We start from the raw sequence: 19,475 nt of genomic DNA, 5'->3' as shown, positions 1-19,475 counted from the left end.
AAACTTTTTTTTGGTAATTTATTTACGGTCTCTTTACACTGGTTCACTTCAATATCGGGTCATAAAAAACTCCACTCCAACTTTAGAATTTTCTTATAACATGATAACCTTTAAAAATTGTGATTTTTTTTTATTGCACGTCTTTGTATACTGTGTCTAAACTTTAAATTATCTTCTTAAGGAAAATAATCAAATCTATTTGCTAGCCGAGGAGCATACAAGATCATTTTGATTTTGATTTTTAATACTTATTGCCAGCACTTGAAAAAAATCTTTACAGAACTGTATTTTTTATCTTTTCCACCAGCAATAGAAGTACATTGTCGTTTTGTAGTTTATTATCAACATTGACAAAGCAATTTTAATGAATTGCTCAGGGAAAAAATTAAGATTTTACAACGAGGTTTTAACTTAAATAGAAAACAGATGGGTTGATAACCAGATTTGGTTTTCACTAGTTAAATTATGAGGTTTCTCAAAACATTGTTATTTAAAATGAGTATTTCCCTAATAGAATGTTAAACCTATAAACATTTTTAAACCCACAATGGCACTTATTATTGTTTAGAGATATTCTCACCAAGTTCCACCACCCTATCATAATATTATCTCATATATGTCACTGCCAGGTTAATTCTGAGGGGTTTAAAAATAGTTTCGCAAATTTAAAATACACATTAGAATAAAGTCCAAGAGATTAATTGATATATGTAATGTATTATAGTATTGTATATTAACATGTAAATGGTTATGTGTATGGTATAATTTAGCTAATTATATAATTCATTGACTGTTATTCCATGTATGTTTTAAATACATTTGGTATGTACAATAATTATTCTGTTTTATTATTTGTTTCATATTCCTTTGCATCGTAATTTTAGAAGTGCAATAGATTGGTATTGAAAGTACAATTAACATTTAGACATCTGCCAGCCCTAGCTCCTCTACTGCCTCTGCTCCTACCACGTCTAGAAGTACTAGAACTACTACCTGTAGGTACAGCCCTAGTCATAGGTTCAGAGTCAGATGTCTCATAGTTGGGCGTTTGCCTAGATCTTGGTATGAACAAAGCTAGCCTATTATGCTATTACCTAGTGATGGAATTCCTGACGATGTACTAGATTGATTAGGTTGAAAGTTGCAAATTGTCCAATTGTACCCTCGCTGACTGGTGAGTTAGAACGTTATTTGTCTCCCGTATTACTCCATAATAGCATAAAGTCAATGATAATAGTAAACAACAATAACCTAAATAATTGTAATAACACGCAACATTATAAACACACATTCCGCATTTGTAAGCAAAGCTTGTCACAACTGTAGTAGTCTGCTACTACGTAGCAAGCGGCAGACGCCACTGTCACGTAGATTCACATCATCACTATGGCACATGCACTATATAATTTGTTCCCTTTTAATTTGCCCCATTCTGCATGAAAATATTAAAATAATTAACAGCAGAGATATTATTGTAAAATCCGATATATCAGATCTACGATAGCATTTATCGTGAAACAGCTGTGATCAGATTTATCGGATCATTGCACCGAAAGGGTTAAAGAATAGTAAGGCAGTTTCAAAATATTTACACCATGAAGAAAACTATGCTGAAAGTATTTTGGATTCTTAAGCCAATTGTGTTAGTCAATCACCTGAAACAATTTTACATGCAAAGAATGAATAGACATGTTAACTGTGAAAAATTTATTTATTTAAGGCATTTAAAGCTTCTTTATATAGCACACAATCAGTAACTTATATTGCCGTTTCTTCAATGTACAAATATACAATAACATATTTACAAAAATATATAACCATGCTAAATTCACATATACACAAATCATTTCAACAATTCAATAAGTAATATACATTGTGATCTAGAATTATTTATCAAATAAAACACACATTTTTTATCGTTTGCAAATTTTAATGATTATGGAATGTAAAAAGTTAAGTTGTTTATAAAATTTTATTCAAATAATTTCTTACTGAAAAACCTTTTGTGTTCATTTACCAAAATGTTGTCTTGAGTAAAATTCATAAGCAAAAATTTTAGAATAGGTTTGCAGTTACTTAAATTGTTGGTTAATTACCACTGAAATTAAATAGCATTTGAATAATGAAATGGAAACACGAATAACAAGAATTTATCATACTAAGAGATTTTTCCCACTTTGAAGAGGTACGGTATATTATATTATGATTACTAAAACGAAACAATAAATAACTGTCTTTTATGGCAGAGAGCTTTTGATACAAAATTTGAATACCACCTCTGCAAATTTAAACTATCCACTTATTCCCCTTCCTTAACAATTTGCTGCAGCCAAAACTACTATTGATTTTAAATTAGTGGTCATTTCAAGGAGAGGGTTGCAACTCTTTGACAGAGTGCTGTGCAGTTAGGTTAGTTAAGTTTAGTTAATAATAATGACAATCAATATAACATTTATCAAATTTCTAAACACATGAAAAAATGGATACAAATACAAATTGAAGTTTTTTCTAAATCTTACCTTGTTTTTCATTGAAACCAACCTAACCTAACTCCCGCAGCGCACTATGATAGAGTAGTGGTGCCCTTTTTAAAAGCCCCAAAAACTGATTTAGATTTTGAAACATTCCAGAGGTTAGGAATGTTTAATGTAAAAAACTAATCTAGTTGTTGAAGAGCGAAGAGGTAACTGGGCGAGGCGAGGCAAGGCACTGAGTCGTTCACACGGTGATGAGGCGTCCTGAGCACCACGGGCAAGGATGGAAGTTAATGTTGGTGTTGTCGGTAGCGGAAGTAACCAAGTTGCTGGACCCGATCTCTGTTAATAAACTTCTTATCTGCTCGGCCGTCTCTACCTTCCCGGTAGCCTGGCTTGCCTCCGGGGGAACACTGGAAGCGTCCTCCGTCTCAGGAAGTTCCGACTCTGAAAATGAAAGTTACAATGTTTGTGGAAAAGAGTTCAGCAAGTTTATATGAAATGGTTTCTGTTACGCTTGCGTTTTAGCAAATTTCCCATATTTTAAATTAAAATAGGCTCAAAAATAAGCACAAACAATGAATTTGAAATAAAGAAAAAAAATTGGCATGATCTTTGTGGGTTGTTATTCGGTGATAAAATAGCAACAAAATATAAACAGAAAATCAAAAGAAATGGACAAAGCTACAATCACATAAATGCAAAATTTAATTTCTTATAGAGTATACACATATTCTTATAGCAGCAATCCTAGGTACTCGTTAAAACTAAATGTTATTTAAGTAGATTTAATTGAAAATCAATTCAGAAAAATAGAAATTCGCTTAGTCGGCAGGTTTGCTGCGGCAGGGGTATTTTATTTCAAGCGTAGGGTGAAAATAGAGAAGCCTGTACATTACTTTTGGTTGAGTTTTCAACCACTGGACGGCCACTAGTTAAAATTAAATAATTGATCTACAACCAAAATTTATTGTTATTAGGCCATAGTTTTAATCAAACGTGTTATATAACCTTAGCATGTGCTTTAGTTACAATTTATTCTCTTGACTTTAAGTTAAATGCTGAAATAAAATATTTTTTAACTGAAATTTTGACTATTTAAAACATACAATCCCCCTTTATTAAAATAAGTGAAGAGGTTTTCCATACTTCCTTCAGAAGAAGCCCCCTTGTAGGAAAAATAATAAATTAATTCATTGTGTTACAAACGTTTTGTGAGCTGTCAACTACCTGGAATTCTTTTCATGGGTAAGTTAGTTGTGTATTTGTACGTTCTTCCTTAATGTAATCGAGAAATCTTTAGGTGACTAACAAGTGAGGTTGCATTTACAGACATAAAAACACGTGGGTTAGCTGTTAGTAAATGTTTTGTAAAACCATTTTGAAATGTTATTACTATGCCCAATAAGACAAAACAAGACACACAATTGTACTTCCCAAGCCCCCAACAACACAAAGTGCTTTAACAAGCAAAAGTAAAATAGTTCTGTCCTTGATAAACAAATATTAATTTTACCTATTTCAAATGAACATCCAAAGTTCCAAAGATTAAATGTCAACCATCCCAAGCTCAAGGTGCAAGGAGCATTCTTTTGAACACATTAATTTTACCCTTTTGAAATTCCAGGGACGGAGTTGTGATGCAAGATTGATTCTAATCAATGACCTTATTAAAAGAAATATCGACAATTACCAAAATTTCTTTAAGGCAGTGTTTCAAGTAGGCCTACATAAAAGAAATATTGTAAAAAAGCCATTTTGGAACAAAATGAAAATACTGAAGTGAACAAAGTATTACTTAAGTTCAACCCTGTCCACATTTTCATACCTGCTAGCATGAGTTTTATCTCAATTGTCAACAGATTAACAGTCCAATGGATTATCTTCACAAGATCCAAAATCAGAAGATCCAAAGGTTATACTTGGGATCAGAAGATCCAAAAGTACAGTCATTACAAGAAGTAAACATTTACATCGTAAAGTAAACTTACGAAAGAGACTGAGGTGGTTAGCATTTTTGCAGTTAATGTTTGCACAGTTTTTGTTTTTAGTCCCTAGCATGATATTAAGAGGTTAAGGTCTACATCCGAAAGTCAGTCATTTACAATATTATCCCCCATAAGAATAACATGGAGAGAGATTTTAATGTTTTGGGTGATTTAAAATTTGAAAATGATTCTTTTGAGAATTTTCCTGGGATTTTGGGCCCGAGACCAAAGTGTTCTAAAATTTGTATACCAGAGTCAGTCAGTGATTTCATTAAATTTTAAATTATTAGTTTAATACCACAGGTGCAGGACTTCTTACAATATTCTTTTAAAAGTATAATGTGTGTAGTAAAATGCCGTTTCGTGCATATTTAATATACTCAGTGCTCGATTTGTAAAAAAAGAGTTGCCGGAAGTGTAGCCTATTTAATGTGGTTTGTACCTATTTATGCCAATATTTTTTATCCTCCCGAAAGAGAGGTATCTCCGTTCCCCCGCAAATTGAGCACTGTTTTTAATGTTCCTAATTTGTGAGATATGAAATTATCTCAAAAAATCCTGTTTTTAGATAGAACGCGCCCCATGTTTCTTCTCCCCCTTCCGCCATGTTGTGCACCTGCTGGGAGGGCAACAACATCGGTTTTGGTAATCTCCAAGATCACCCCAACAACAATGAGAAGTTTAAATACATAAAACTGTCCCCTATACTCAGCTCCCATTGATGCTGGACTAGCTAAGCTCATTCAACTATCTTTTTTTTCGATAACAAAATCGGCTACAGCTGGTATATACAGATTAAATGTCCACTTCAATATCCAAAAGTAAAATTTCAAACACATGTTCTGTGGCAGCTACCGTATCCATTATGGTGGTGGTCCCCAGTGCATCCCCCACCGACCAGCTGTTGCACCAGCTGATTCAGTTGAGCCAGCTTGTTGCGTAAAGCCTCCTTGTCTTGTGCCAACCGGGCCACTTGCTCGTCCTTCTCCTGCGCTCGCTGACGTAACATGCCTCGTTGGATCTGGTACAACGTGATGTACTCACCTTCAAAAAACAGATTGTATAAAAAATCAAGTATAGAGCTTCATCAAGTTTTGAATAAAGTAAACATGTTAAACTAAGTGACAAAGCCATTTGAAATTTATCATAATAAACAATGAATAGCAAAGGTGTAACGAGATAAAGTTGAGTGACAATGTTAAACAAGTTTTTTTATTAACAAACCAATTATTACTATGGAGCATGCTAAGACCTAATTTTGTAAAAGATTAATTCGGATTGGTAACAAAATGTAAAAATACCATTAAAAAAATTGTTAAACAATCACAGAAGTTTTTCACTTAACGACTTAATTTAGTCCAAATAACTATATTTCAATTTGTATTCCAAATATCTGAAAATACAACCTGATAGTCAATACAAAATAAAATTGTGTTTTCTCACGTTAACTTTTTAATATGTCTGTTAATTTCTGTGCAGCTATTAAGAAATTATAGTCCTAAATTGTATTAAATGTTACAGCCAGTTCAGAGAATTTCAAAATATTCCGTATTTCAAGGAACTTGCTAAATTAAGGTTTATAACATCCATATTTCATCAAGATATTGAAGAGTTAGTTGCAGTATGCTAATTATACATCCTCTGACAGTTACTCACCAATAGTCTCAGTCTCGCTCTGCAGCTGTAGCACCAGGTGTTCCAACCTCTGTTTCTCATCACTCAGGTTTGCCAACTCCTCCATCTTGCGGCGGAACTTGTCCTCCAGTTTGGACATTGCTTCAGGGCTCACTGACAACATAACAGGGCTACCACTACCACAGCAATATCCCACATACTGTCTCCTTACTTATGAAAAGTTCTAATCGGGTTTAACACTAATTTCAGGAACCTAAGTAAGTAATAGACAATAGACAATAGACAATTTTCTTTATTTGTGATTTCTTTAAGAAATACAATGGCGTCAGATAATGACTTTTATGTAGTTATGTAACTCCCTGCTCTAGTCTTTTGTTGGAAATGTTTTCTTGGAGTAAAAGATGAACAAATATCCCATAGCTTAAAAAAAACCTTAAAAATATTCCTCCATGAACAAACCCCAAGCTTGAAATAACAATGCTGGATCTAATTCAAGCTGTGCAAATTCAAGGACATTCACAGGACAATCTCACAAAACCAAAACATAATATTACCAAAATTGGGAAGTTAATTTTGGTAAACCCCACCATTTTTAAAATCAAGCATGCGCATAGACAGAACAAAAAACTACGGGCATAGTAATGTCGGGTTGTCACACAATTTAAACTACTCAATTTCAGATACAATATTTGTTATTCACCTGTTTAAATTTTGTCAATACCGTTTTGGTGAGTGGTAATAATTTTGAACGCTTCTGAACACAGTCAGCTGAACTTCTGTTATTGTCAGCCAAGTAAGTAATACCATAGACAAATAGAATAAATATAGACCGTCAGCTGTGCTGCGGTTAGCAGAAGTTTTGGCGTCCACCGCTAGGTTTGCTGTGTAGTTACGGCGCACACCGCTGCAGTGTCTGCTGGTCGCATACGGCTCCTGCGCTCCCTGCCTGCAGCGGTGTGCGTCGTAACCACACAGCAAACCCTAGCGATGGGCGCCGGAACCTTCCTTTGACAGTCTATATTTATTCTATTTGTCTATGGTAATACCAAGGTCCGACTGACTTTGTTTGGTAAACAAAAACATACATGAGACTTTTACATTACCTGTTACTGTGAGTCAAGAAACTAAGTAGAGTGATACAATAATGATGCCGGATTAAGTAACAGGTTGTTAGAGACTATTTCTATTTTCAAAAATTCACCCTAAACAATCACTTACCAACAGGTTGACTGTCGTAGGTTTGGACCTCAGCTTCTTGTAGAGAAGGAACCTCCGTTTGTTGACATTTTTCAACCTCTCCAACCTCTCCGCTCGTTTGTTTTGAGGAGTCCTAAAATCATCAAGTGTTACTGAAGCTAAACTATTAGGTTTCAAGCCAAGCAAAAAGGGATGTAGAAAGATGCACGATATGAAATCAAGTATACATTTATGTTAAATTTGCTAACAACATAAGGGTTTTTGGCAAAATATATGAAATAATGTTTAGGAGAATTGATATTAAAATGTTGAACGCAAAGATGTATAAAGATTGTTGGATGTATTATCGTTTTAGTTTAAAACTATACAAAAAGAGTGAACTTGTGTTTTCTAATGTAGAAATATTTTTGCAAGTGTACAAGTCAGTTTCATGTACTGTCATGAAACCTAACATTTACAACAGACTGTCTTCAACATTGATTGTAAACACAAATTTTATGCTTTATATATATATATTTTTTTACACTAATAAATCACCAATTGATCATTTGAGGTGATTTGATTCGTGAAAATAAATTAAAATGAAGCCATGATACACACTACTATCAAATTTAAATCTTCTGCAATTCACAGATCAAGTGAAGTTGCAACTATATTTCATAAAATTGAAATTACGCACAAGCAATAACCACAGCATCAATTACTTTGCATTCTGCTGTACTTAAAATGAGTGAATCTTAATTACACTAACTATCACAAGCTTCATTTAAATGTCCTGCAACTATATTTTGCAAGAAAACAGTAATGAATATCTTAAGAGTTACAAATGTGTTGTACCATCACTAGACAGACAACAAATTAACAACGGACAATGAAGTAGAGTAATTTCTACCTGTATACGCTCCAGCTGTTCGCTCAGATCTTTGCTGAGATGCTGCTCATTCTGCAACTGCTGAGTAAGCTCCAGCTTACTATTGCTCTGTAACACATCAGAGCACGAGTGAAGCCGACACACTAGTACACTGACGTAGAAAATAGCAAGGTAGTAGTATTAAATCTGATTTATCAAGTAAACTGGCTCTTCTCCAAGACCCTCTAACTTCAGCTCAGTGGTTTTAGTGGTCACCAACTAACCAGAGGGTCATCAGTTCAATCCTGAGGCTCATTCATCCAGTCATCACTCATCATTAGGCTTGCTTTTGATAAATGAATTTAGCTAACAAAAAATCATCTGATCTTAAAGAGGTAGATTCTGGACGCAGATGTAATCTTCCTCAGGTAATTAATTACTAAGTGATGTTTTCTAACAAAATCATCTATATTAAAATGTGCCCTCAAGCAAATGTTTTTTTCCACGAACAAAAAAATCAAGCTCATTATTGATCTACTGCAGAAACCAGGCATGTTCAAAATATCACAAATTGCATTTATTTTTGGAATCTTGAGAAATAGACTCGGCTTTTTACTGTAAGAACCAGACATGTCCCATTATTACCTATAAAGGTGTAGAGTTATATTGAAATTTGTTCTAACTGCAGATAGTAGACATGTCCTGGACATGTTTTTTGTCCCTCCTGAGAAGTTAGATTTTTGGACATCTCTAGTTTCTGCAGTAGGCCATTTTTGTCAAAACATAACTGTTGTTAAAAACTATTTGATATCAACTCAACAATTAAACAAACCAGTTTCACTAAAGCTTCTTGAAGCTCTTCTAACTGCTTCTTCAGGTTATTGTTTTGTGCCACTGCCCGAGACGCTGCCACCTGCAACCAGTTAAAAAGTTGTTATGTTATGGATGTAACTTAAAGCACAAGGTGCCAAACTTTTAGGAAAAAAATATTCTCAATCATCGGGAAGGGATTACATTTGAATCAGGATTTTATCAGGAAGGGATAAAATTGCCAGCGAGTGGCGATGATGCCGTTTTCGCAATCGCGGGAGATATCGCCTGTATGGCGACTGACGATGATTTTGTATCCGCGGTTGCGAGAGAAGTTAACGATAGTTCCACAAACATAGGAGGGGTTGATAATGTATCCTTAATCGCGGGAGTTTTAAGGTGGTACCGTGAACGTGGGACATGTCATCAAAGACGCCGTGACCACGAGACAAGTTTACGATGGTGCCGAGACCACAAGACAAGTTTACGGTGGTGCCGGGACCACAAGACATATTGGCGATAGTGCCGTGAACACGGGACATGTCAATAAAGACGCCGAGACAGCAAGTTGATGATGTCGCCGTCACCGCGAGACATGTCGGCAACAGTCCTGTGAATGCAGGACATGTCAATGGCAACGAAGACGTCGAGCCAGCGAGTCATAATCCCAAATAAACTTCAACCCTGCCATCCCTAGCTTTTGGGATATTTTGGGAGTATAGGAGTTCAATGTGGCACAAGGAACACAAAACTTCAATAATTATTTTTTAAATTTGAAATATATCACTTATTTTCTTCATACGATTATGACCTTTAGAAAATAAATACACAAAAATTAAATACAAAATTGTCAGGAATTGACACGGGGGAAGACAATATTTTTTGGCTACAAACCCTTAAAGAGTCTCCCAGTATAACTACTGTGGTAGCTTCTCAGCAAAGCAACTCAAGGGAAAGTGCTCTAACTACAACTATGACATCCAGAAACAGTGTGAGGCAAAAGCAGCCCTGGCCACATTCCCTTGCAAGTGGTTCAGCTCTTGGACTGCGCTCTAGTTAGTTACCTTGTCACTCTCGATGGCAGCTTGCAGATTGGCAGAGTTGGGTCTCTCTGCCTCGAGTCGTTCGATCGTCACCTCCAGCTCCTGGATTCTGAGAGCTCGTTCTTGCAACCCTTCTCTTAGACAGTCCACCTCATTGCTCTACACACATCATCCACGATGAAATCTTACAATCAAATCATTTTACAACCCAATAAGCGATGACATAAAAACCCAATAGTTAATAAAAACATTTTTTCTTTGATTTGGAAAACAACAACGCCAGATGTTTAATGTGCATAGCAAGCAGTCTTTTATACGAATTTACTTTAAATTAGATTAAATTTCTGTGAAGCCAACTTTCAAAGGTTCACATTTAAGGCAAAGATGTAAAGGATGTATGTTGGATAAATGAGATTTTAAATTTGGATCAGCTGTAATAAATAGCTTATTTTCAAAATTTTATGTTTTTCAACGGTTCCACCATTTACAATATAAAAGTTGATAACAATACAAAACAGCAAGAATTCAAATAAATAAAAGGCAATAAATGTGAGCAACAAATTAATAACAGTGATTACTTCGGACGGTAGCCAACATACACTAGTAATTCCAACACAATAGGGTTTGAAAATATATATTTCTCCGTAGCTCCACTTGTAGCTTATAAACGAATGTTGAAAACGTGTTAATCGCTAACTTAAGTTGAGTATTATTGCTGGCCAAGATGTTATTTGAAAGATTTTTCATACTCTAAATTTATATTTTTAAATATATTGTCTTTGCAATTAACTGCAATCTTTACTTTTTCATTGTTTCATGACCATGTCCATTTTTGCAAAGTCGGTTATTTGAAGTTTTAATCTAAATTTTTGTACCTTGTGTGCAAGCTGTGCCTTTAGATCTTCAGATGTGTTGATTGTGAGTGCCAGTTGGTCCTTGAGTTCTCGCAAGGCTGGGTCCTCGCTCGGATGAGGAGCTCGATTCAGCTGGCGCTCTAGTTCGCTCACTTGCTGTACTAGCTGTTGCTCTCTCGTCATTAACTGCTCAATTCGGTCTTTGCTGGCTTCCTCCTGCAGGACAAACAGGTTCATTAGTAAAATCAGTTGTTGACTGTAGCACATGGTAAACACTATGGGGGAGGGGTTTCCATCTGAAGGAAAGGTCTTCAACCTTATTTTAAACCCTAGTTATTGCAGAAAAAGTACATAATGTTATGCTAAGTCCCAAATTTGATATTTTGGTTAAAAAAAGCGTAGTGTAACAATTGAAATTCTTTCATAACGTTACACAACTTTATTTTCAGGCATAAACTTGATATTCCTGGCATAATTTTTTAATGTTATTTTTTTGTGGTTGAAAAAATTGCATCAAAGCAAATATTTAAAGCAATTGCAAAGGGAACAACGCTCGTCCAGGATGTTGGCAAGCTAAGAAATTGATTGGAGGATACGACGCAACTGAGACCATAATCCGGCTGAATACGAACTGTTTCAGAATGTTAACAGGTTTTCCAACTGGACATGTAGGCTTAGAGTCATCTCCAAAAAACGATCATCGTTCAGGAAAGTGACTGCCGATTCTGTCAATCAGGTGAAGAAACACCTAGACATCTATTGGCTGAATGTGATGCAGTTTGGCAAAAAAAAAAACCAAGAGCTTAGGAATGCACCAAGTAGCAGTTGGAGATTTTCCACAGTTAGAACCCCACCTGATGCTGAACCAGGGCATAAAATAACATGTTAACTGGGCGACACAAGTGTCACCCAGTCCTGAGATTTTGTCGCCCAGTGACTATGGGTGTTGCCGGCATAATTTTTTTTTATGATCCACATTTTAAATTTATCGGAATTTAAAAAGTAACATTATGTAAATATTTTAGAGTAGGGTATTGAGGTATGATTTTGGCCCAAGAGGTTGTGAAGTGAGCCTTTGCCTGTTACAACGTTCTAGAATACGTAATTAAGTGAGATCATATGGACTATTTGCAAGCAAATATAATAGAACAATCCATTAAAACATACGTAGAAATGTGTGATTTTCACTTTAATTTATGCAAAAATTCCAGGGGGAACCCTCGGACCCCCCTTTTTAATGGGGGTATTCCCCCAGACCCCCCGGTAAGTCCGGCGCCACTGTCGCCCAGTGGAAATCCCTTAAAATATGCTCTGTGCTGAACTTCATTAAGGAGTTAGGATTGGAAGGGGTTCTCTAGGCAAAGACTGGAGACTAGTTTGGGGGACACAATAGATCTTATAGGCCACCATGTAATTTCCCCTCCAGATATCATCAGTATCAGTATCAGTAATTCAGTATCAGTAATTCAGTATCAAAGGGAAAGTGTATGTTTGTTCCATTTAAACATTACTTTGATATTTTAAGGTGCCTACTCGTGTTACAAGAATGTACAATAGAGTCCAGCTTAACTAACTCTCTATGAACCGGGGCTTTTCTGTATAACAATGTCAATTATTTAGTTGCCAATGGATATGTTTTTGTTTTATTCTATGTGTTATAGCAACTGGTTTGAGTTGGAAATTAGAGACTCTGCGTAGAAACTTACTAGGGAAAGGGAAGAATCAATTGAATCCAAGCAATGTAGAGGTGACATAAGCTCATAAAAAAAAACTCTTATACAGACATAACAGTTTTTGAACAACGCTTGAAAACGATTTTAAAGTATTTCCAAGGTAATGTTTTTCACAGAGTATACAAATAACACCTCAGCTGAAAGCTTATTATGACACTTGCCGAGGTTTTGTGCAGCTGCAGTTCAAGCTGTAACTGCTCCACATAACGCTGGTAGTCTCGTACACTCTGCTCCTGTGTGGTGACGGCACTGGTCAGCTGAGCCTGTAGACTCTCCACTGTCCGAGACAGCTCAGTGTTCCTCACTTGCAGCTGATCAACAACGGAGCTGTCACTACCAACACCGCTCAGCTGATCAACAAACACAACAAATGTTACCTCCATCATCCGCTCAGCTGGTCAACAATCACTTTAACTACTGATGTCAGCTGTTGTTTTTAGGGTTGTATGTACTTTTTAATGCATGTAGAACTCACAATGTTGTATCTAGTGTTTGCACCTGACATTTTAATACTATTTAATCAAAATTAAAATTACCTTAAGTTAAAATTTAACCTTGCCCCCTCACCACGGATGAGAACTAAAATACAGTAGAACCCCTGTTAACCGAATTTGGGTTAAAAGAAAGCCAGGTTAACCAAAATGGTACTATAAAGTAATATAGGGCTGTAAAATGCTTTAATAACTTCAGTTGTCTGGTTTAAAGTATTTTATATCCCATTGTACCATTTTTGTGTAGCTGAAATAAACACTGAATTATATAGACATTCTCTTAAATTTCGGTTAAACGGGGTTCTACTGTAAACATAATTACAAATTGGGCAAAGTAAAATAATGAAGAATCAGCTTTTTGCAAATTAATTCTAGTGAGCAAAATGCCATTTATCATAAAATCTTCTATAGGAAAACGTTTCAAATCCCTCAAATTTGTTTGTGGATAAGTCAAGGGTCAAACCTGTCACTCTCATTATAATCCAAATGTTGCTGCTTGGCCACGCACCTAACAAGGTTAGAGACAGTTAACATGTTTTTGGGTCTACTCAGTAATAAGTATATGTAAGATACATGAAGGGGGATGCAAAGGAAATGTATAGCTTAAAAGAGACACTGAAATGTTTTTAATAAGTAGAGGTAGGAGTTTAAAATCATCCTATTTTACAAGGTCAAATAAGTTTGTATTGCATCATCTCACTTGTTGGATCCGAACTTCCGCCAAGCTAAGCTGTGAATTCTTCTCCATCAACTCTGCCTGAAGTACTGACACAGTTTGGTCCCTATTTTCCAGTTTACTCTGCAAATCGCTCACTTCCAATTCCAGATCCCCCACATGCTTTCTGAAAACACGTTTATCAAAATAATTTTTAAATTCTAAAATCGCTTGTTATATTAGTGTTGAAAGAAATTAATATACAAATTAAACTTACAAGGGTTAATTGTAAAGTTAATCTTGTAGGTTCAACAGAATTCCAACAATATATACCTTATTGTCTCGTTATTTTCTGTCACTGTGTGCAGTTTTGTAGTGAGTTGAGACACAGAGCTCTCTAGAGCCGCCGTTTGAGCTCGACAAGCAGCAAGATCACGCTCCAAGTCTGACACTCGATGGCGCGACGCTCTCAACCGCCCTTGCAAATCTTCTATCTCTCCTGTATGATAAACAATTCAAAATTCAACAAAGGTAAAACAAGAGAAAATATTTAGGTCTTAAAAGTATTTTTAATTTACAATTTGATTTCATAATGATAACAGTTTTGTGTTTTAAATTGTTTTCTTCCTCATTCAATGAGGGCAGCATACTTTTGCCTTTAACTATTTGTAATTAAATTTTGGTCTGAAACTCAAACCTACAATAATCTACATAGATTCACAAACCACATGCAATATTTTAACTTGTTTCTTTGATCTTAAAGAGACGTTAAAGGCACTTTAAACAAAATTGAGTTGGTTGGGTGAATTTTTGCCAAATGGTTTTACTGTAGTTCTTCAAATGGCTTTACTGGTTCTATTGCTGTATTCTGAACCATTGGTAACAAGAAAACAAACCTGGAAAATGGTCCAACTAAAAATTGTCTAATTGAAAAAAATGTGACACAACTTTTCTAGACCTAAATACATGTTACAAACAACCGTTACAATTTCTATAGTGACATATAAATATATGTGCACCAAAATCTGTTTCTTCAGTCTTGCAGTTGTTTTATTGAGATAAAATTAAGTTTGCAAACTCTATAGATGAATGGCATGAGTTTAATGAACTGTACCACATAGAATTCTAACATTCAGCATTCATAAAGTTTTTGGCATCACATCAAGCAATTATTAAATTCTTAAAGCTGTGTGTGTATGTAATAATTGTAGGCCACTTCAATAAAAACATCAACAACAGTTAACAAACCATTTTTGACATTAAGTTCTTCCTGTTTCTTGTCCAGGTTGTTTTGCAGCTCAGTTTTTTCCGATACCAAAATCTCAATTGCCTGAACATGGTGTTTTAACGTAGAACTGCCTTCGTCTGCCTTCTTCTTCATCTCTTCCAGATGTGTTTGGAGTTGGATGATGTGTGTTCTCTGCATCACAAAAACATATCACTGATTATCTAGGCGAAATAGTAGTATTTTAGTAAGTAGTAATAGTACTATTTTAATAGTTTTATATCACATCAAAGGTTTTAAATCACTGTCTTACTCATAGTATAATAGGTGTGTTGTAAAATTAACATTTTAAAATGCAGGCACTTTGGTCATAAAAATCATAAAAAAAGGTCTAACAGCCTTTGACACTGACCTGTTCACTGACTTGTTGCTCGAGCTCGCTGTTCCTAGAACAACTCTTCTGCAGATTCTGTTCCAACTCACTAACCACTTCTTCTCTGGTCGTGTCGTTCTTCAAACTCTTGATTGGAGAGACAGAGGCATCGGGGAAAGAATAGTTGGGTGTATCTTGGAACAGCCCTTCTGGAGTAGATGCATTGATGTGTGGAGGATTAAATCCCATCATGTTTAAAACTGGGAGAGGCATTTGTGCAACATCCCTTCTGAAGCTCAAACCTCCAGATGCTTCATAGCTCGTAGTCAGACTGTCAAAGAAATCTGAGGCTGATTTGTTTTTTGCGACGGGTAGTGTCTCTGAGAAAAGATTTTGAGGAGATGGCGATTGAAAATAGTTCCCAGAACCATTTGGTAGCGTGTTAAAAACGTTGGTAACATTAATAATATCAGGCTGTAAGTTTCCATTTATTATTTGAGAAGTCTCCGAAAGATTTTCAAGCGCAGGTAGTGGAGAATCAGTTCCCTATAAACAAATTATAATATTAAATAGCTGTAAAAATGTTTAAGTAGGGCTATATTAAAATATTGCTATGAATAACAGTTTTTTCTATTATCTTGACCCAACTCTAGGCTAATTTTATTGCATGCATTTGGTCAGTTTGGATAAGATTAATAATTAATGTAATACTATACCAAATATATGAGTTGGAGTTGAGATACAGTAGTTATACCTCCATAGCATATTTTATGTGACAACCTTCCTCTAATGAAAAAAAAAAATGTTGAGATACTTTATAAACAAACTTTTTTTTTCATTATGAATTTGTGAATATTACATTTATGCAATAGCAAAACTTAGCCAAAAGTTTTATAATTATTATGACATTTTTAGATATGCCTCTCTCTGTACAGGTGAATACGATGGGACTATATTAAACTTGTTAATAGTTAGTGTTTTTTAGAAAACCTTACTATCATAACAACATAGATTGTCATTTTATAAATGTTAGACTTTGGTACTAAAGTAACTGGTTCCAGGGCATAAAATAACATGTTAACTGGGTGACACAAGTGTCACCCAGTCCTGAGATTTTGTCGCCCAGTGACTATGGGTGTTGCCGGCATAATTTTTTTTGATGATCCACATTTTAAATTTATCGGAATTTAAAAAGTAACATTATGTAAATATTTTAGAGTAGGGTATTGAGGTATGATTTTGGCCCAAGAGGTTGTGAAGTGAGCCTTTGCCTGTTACAACGTTCTAGAATACGTAATTAAGTGAGATCATATGGACTATTTGCAAGCAAATATAATAGAACAATCCATTAAAACATACGTAGAAATGTGTGATTTTCACTTTAATTTATGCAAAAATTCCAGGGGGAACCCTCGGCCCCCCTTTTTAATGGGGGTATTCCCCCAGACCCCCCGGTAAGTCCGGCGCCACTGTCGCCCAGTGGAAATCCCTTAAAATATGCTCAGACTGGTTCTATTCCCACAATAACCACAAAATATTTGGGAGGTCTCTTTTAAAATGGCGGTTTTGCAAATGGACTGTCTCCAGATGATGATTTAAGTTTATCCTGTTGTTTGTTCTAATTTTGTATTAGCCTACTGTTTATTTTTTTATTGTTATAGTTGTTGCTCTTGAACTATGTTTGATTAAAACGGTAGAATTTTATATTAAGTTCAGATTAATTTTTAAGTAATTTCAAACAAAGATTCTTACCCTCTCCACCTGGGTAGCTGGAGCCAGCTAAAACTGCAAACTTGGCAAAGCTGAAGAGGCAAATTGAAGCCGAAACAGGAACAATGCAAAGTTAACAAGACTCGTGTTGCAGCAAGTTATGTTGTTTCGGCTTCAATTCGCCTCTTCATCTAAAGCCGGGTTTTCCTAGGCGCGGAGTCAGCGAGCGGAGAGAGGAACGCGGAGAGCGGACTCCACTTGTCTTAGGCAATTTAATGTTACTGTTTTCCTAGAAGCGGAGCGGAATGCCATGTTAATTTAAATTCCGCTCTCCGCGTTCCTCTCTCCGCTTCCGCGCCTAGGAAAACCCAGCTTAAGGAACTTTGACAACAGCAGTTTTTAGCCTTTTCAGCTACCTTAGGACAGGTAAGATGAGTGTAGGAAATCAAGTAAATTTGTAATTTCCCTTTTTACTATAAAAGAATTGGTCTTGTGTGCATCAATAAAAAAAACTTCACCAAGTAATTGTCTGGCTTACCATAGCCTGACCCTTAATGGACCAGTGAACACAGACATTAGATATACCGGTACCTAATAAAAATAACTGTTTAACTTTCTCTTTTGAAAAAATGTATGACACCATTCTATGCTTGAAGCTGTTGAATAAAGATATTTGTATTCTTGTATACTAATACAATCTAGACATTGAATTATTTTAATTAACATGAGTTTAGTTGCTCACACTGATGTTGGAACTGAAATTCTCACTCTGACAGAGACTGTTTGAAGAACCTCCATTTTCACTACGAAATAATTTCCCAATGCTATCTTCTTCTTCGCTTTTCTTTTTAGAAGGAGTGCTCCTTCCAGATTCACTTTGACTATCGCGGTTCTTTTGTTGAAACTGCCTCAGCTGAAATGTAAAAGTTGGCTTCAGACTTAAAGGTACCGGTATTTAAAACATTTTATAGACATATAGCCTACAATTTTTGTATATAATATGTAGTAGGCCACAAAGGTAGTTCAACAATTTTCATTGGGGCCAAGCAAGCTAGTTCTAATCCAACAACAGTGACGAGTTTTTTACCTAAGTTACTTCATATAGCCTATACTTCCCCACTAAGTATGAATCACGTTCTGCAACTAGGATTCTAATTTAATTTTTTTGTATTAGCCTAGTTGTTGGTTTCAGGTTTTTTAAACATTTTAGTAAAATATGGCCCATTTCCCCCAGTTTGTACAAGTCAGAATAACTGAGAAAATCTTTAAATAAACATTTTTGTGAACTGGAATTTCTTAAACTGTAGCCTAAGTAAAACTGACAATCTTTGCATGGACCCATCAGCTTGTTGTTAGTAACCCTATTTTGCAACCAGGCCTAAGTTACCTTATTGTTAATCATTAAATCAAATAAGTTATAGGCTAAAGACTAGTCAACTTTTAACTTTAGGAATATGGGCAGGATGAATTCACAAAAGTCTATAATGGCAAAAAGTAAATTCTCTAATTTCTTTAGAACAACTCAGGTACAGTAGGTCACTTTGTTAACCTAGGCAGTTTTTAATCAGTTATCTGCTCAGCAATTATGTAGGCTACAGTAAATTTCTGTTTCGTTGTTAAGAGGTGCTCTATATTTTTAAGATAAAAAGTTTTAATACAGGTATTCATAGTTCCCAAACAAAGAGCAAAGTGCAATAACTTATGACCAAGTGAAATATCTCAACAGCAAAATATAACTATACAGTGTTTGATTGTTGTGCTTGTGACAATTCCGACTCCGAGGATCCAACTAACAATCCACTTGGTGCTGAGACTAAGACTACAAAATATGGTAGTAGATATGTAACTGAACAGTTTGTTTAGAACTTCTTGTGTCATTTATTGTTTAATAGCCTATTGTTACAAATCTTGGGTTAACCTATGTTATATTGGGTTCTGGCCATCTGAGAGAAAATTTATACTTGACCATTTTTTTTTCAAAAGGCAATCTGAATCATATTTTTACAATCATTGGTTTATTTTCAAGAAGGAGGGATGATGTAAAAGATATGCTTTATTACCTTCTTTTTCGCTGAGGCAAGTTTCTCGGCCCTTCTCAATTCTGCCATGTTGGAAGTGATGTGGTCGTAATGGTGTGGGATGGACAGAAGCAGACAGAAGGAACTTGTATTGTCAATATTTTGACAGACGTAGGCAGTATGAAGCAGTTTGACAGTAGAGTCAGCTGGCTGTGTTTTTCATCAGCTTTGTCAAGCCAAGTTTCTTCGAATGAGGCCTGATCTGACAAATGGCATTTAAGACTATTGATTATGGAATCTAGCTAGATTTCCACTAATCATTCCGTTATGACTTTTCACTTAAGATTGAGTAGAGCCTATGAACTATTTTGTATATATTTTCATAAAAAAAATAAATATTATAGCTTTTACCCACTATT

General features: G+C 35.4%; 1 protein-coding gene across 2 annotated transcripts; it reads right to left on the bottom strand.

Moving 5' to 3' along the window:
* Positions 1-1,692: 1,692 nt before the first annotated feature.
* On the bottom strand, positions 1,693-19,207 carry LOC129001246 (golgin subfamily A member 2-like). Of its 2 annotated transcripts, XM_054428476.1 has the most exons (15): positions 19,099-19,207; positions 17,781-17,951; positions 15,368-15,874; positions 14,979-15,150; positions 14,064-14,229; positions 13,776-13,917; positions 12,746-12,934; positions 10,873-11,067; positions 10,019-10,156; positions 8,977-9,057; positions 8,187-8,273; positions 7,316-7,427; positions 6,119-6,250; positions 5,318-5,506; positions 1,693-2,921 (listed from the first exon to the last, which is right to left on the bottom strand). In XM_054428476.1, the coding sequence occupies exons 1-15, from the start codon at positions 19,144-19,146 to the stop codon at positions 2,719-2,721; spliced, it is 2,532 nt and encodes an 843-aa protein (XP_054284451.1). In that variant the 5' UTR covers positions 19,147-19,207; the 3' UTR covers positions 1,693-2,718. The 2 variants fall into 2 exon arrangements, with proteins under 2 accessions (XP_054284451.1, XP_054284452.1); XM_054428477.1 differs by lacking the exons at positions 5,318-5,506; positions 6,119-6,250.
* Between the last annotated feature and the right edge of the window lie 268 nt (positions 19,208-19,475).

This window comes from Macrosteles quadrilineatus, unplaced genomic scaffold, assembly GCF_028750875.1.
Source record: "Macrosteles quadrilineatus isolate MER2022 unplaced genomic scaffold, UCM_ALF_1.0 Scaffold_8__2_contigs__length_117827958, whole genome shotgun sequence".
In the NCBI taxonomy this organism is placed as follows: Eukaryota; Metazoa; Arthropoda; class Insecta; order Hemiptera; family Cicadellidae; genus Macrosteles; species Macrosteles quadrilineatus.
The sequence above is the reverse complement of the archived record's forward strand: the minus strand, read 5'-3'. Positions and strand labels throughout refer to the sequence as shown.

Bases quoted from the DNA above. Each gene is read 5' to 3' on its own strand.
- LOC129001246 (XM_054428476.1), bottom strand. From the start codon at position 19,146: ATGGCAGAATTGAGAAGGGCCGAGAAACTTGCCTCAGCGAAAAAGAAG. The intron at 13,918-14,063 runs GTATATATTGTT...ACGTGTTTTCAG, and splicing joins GAAAATAACGAGACAATAAG to AAAGCATGTGGGGGATCTGG. The intron at 5,507-6,118 runs GTGAGTAACTGT...TGTTTTTTGAAG, and splicing joins GAGCGAGACTGAGACTATTG to GTGAGTACATCACGTTGTAC.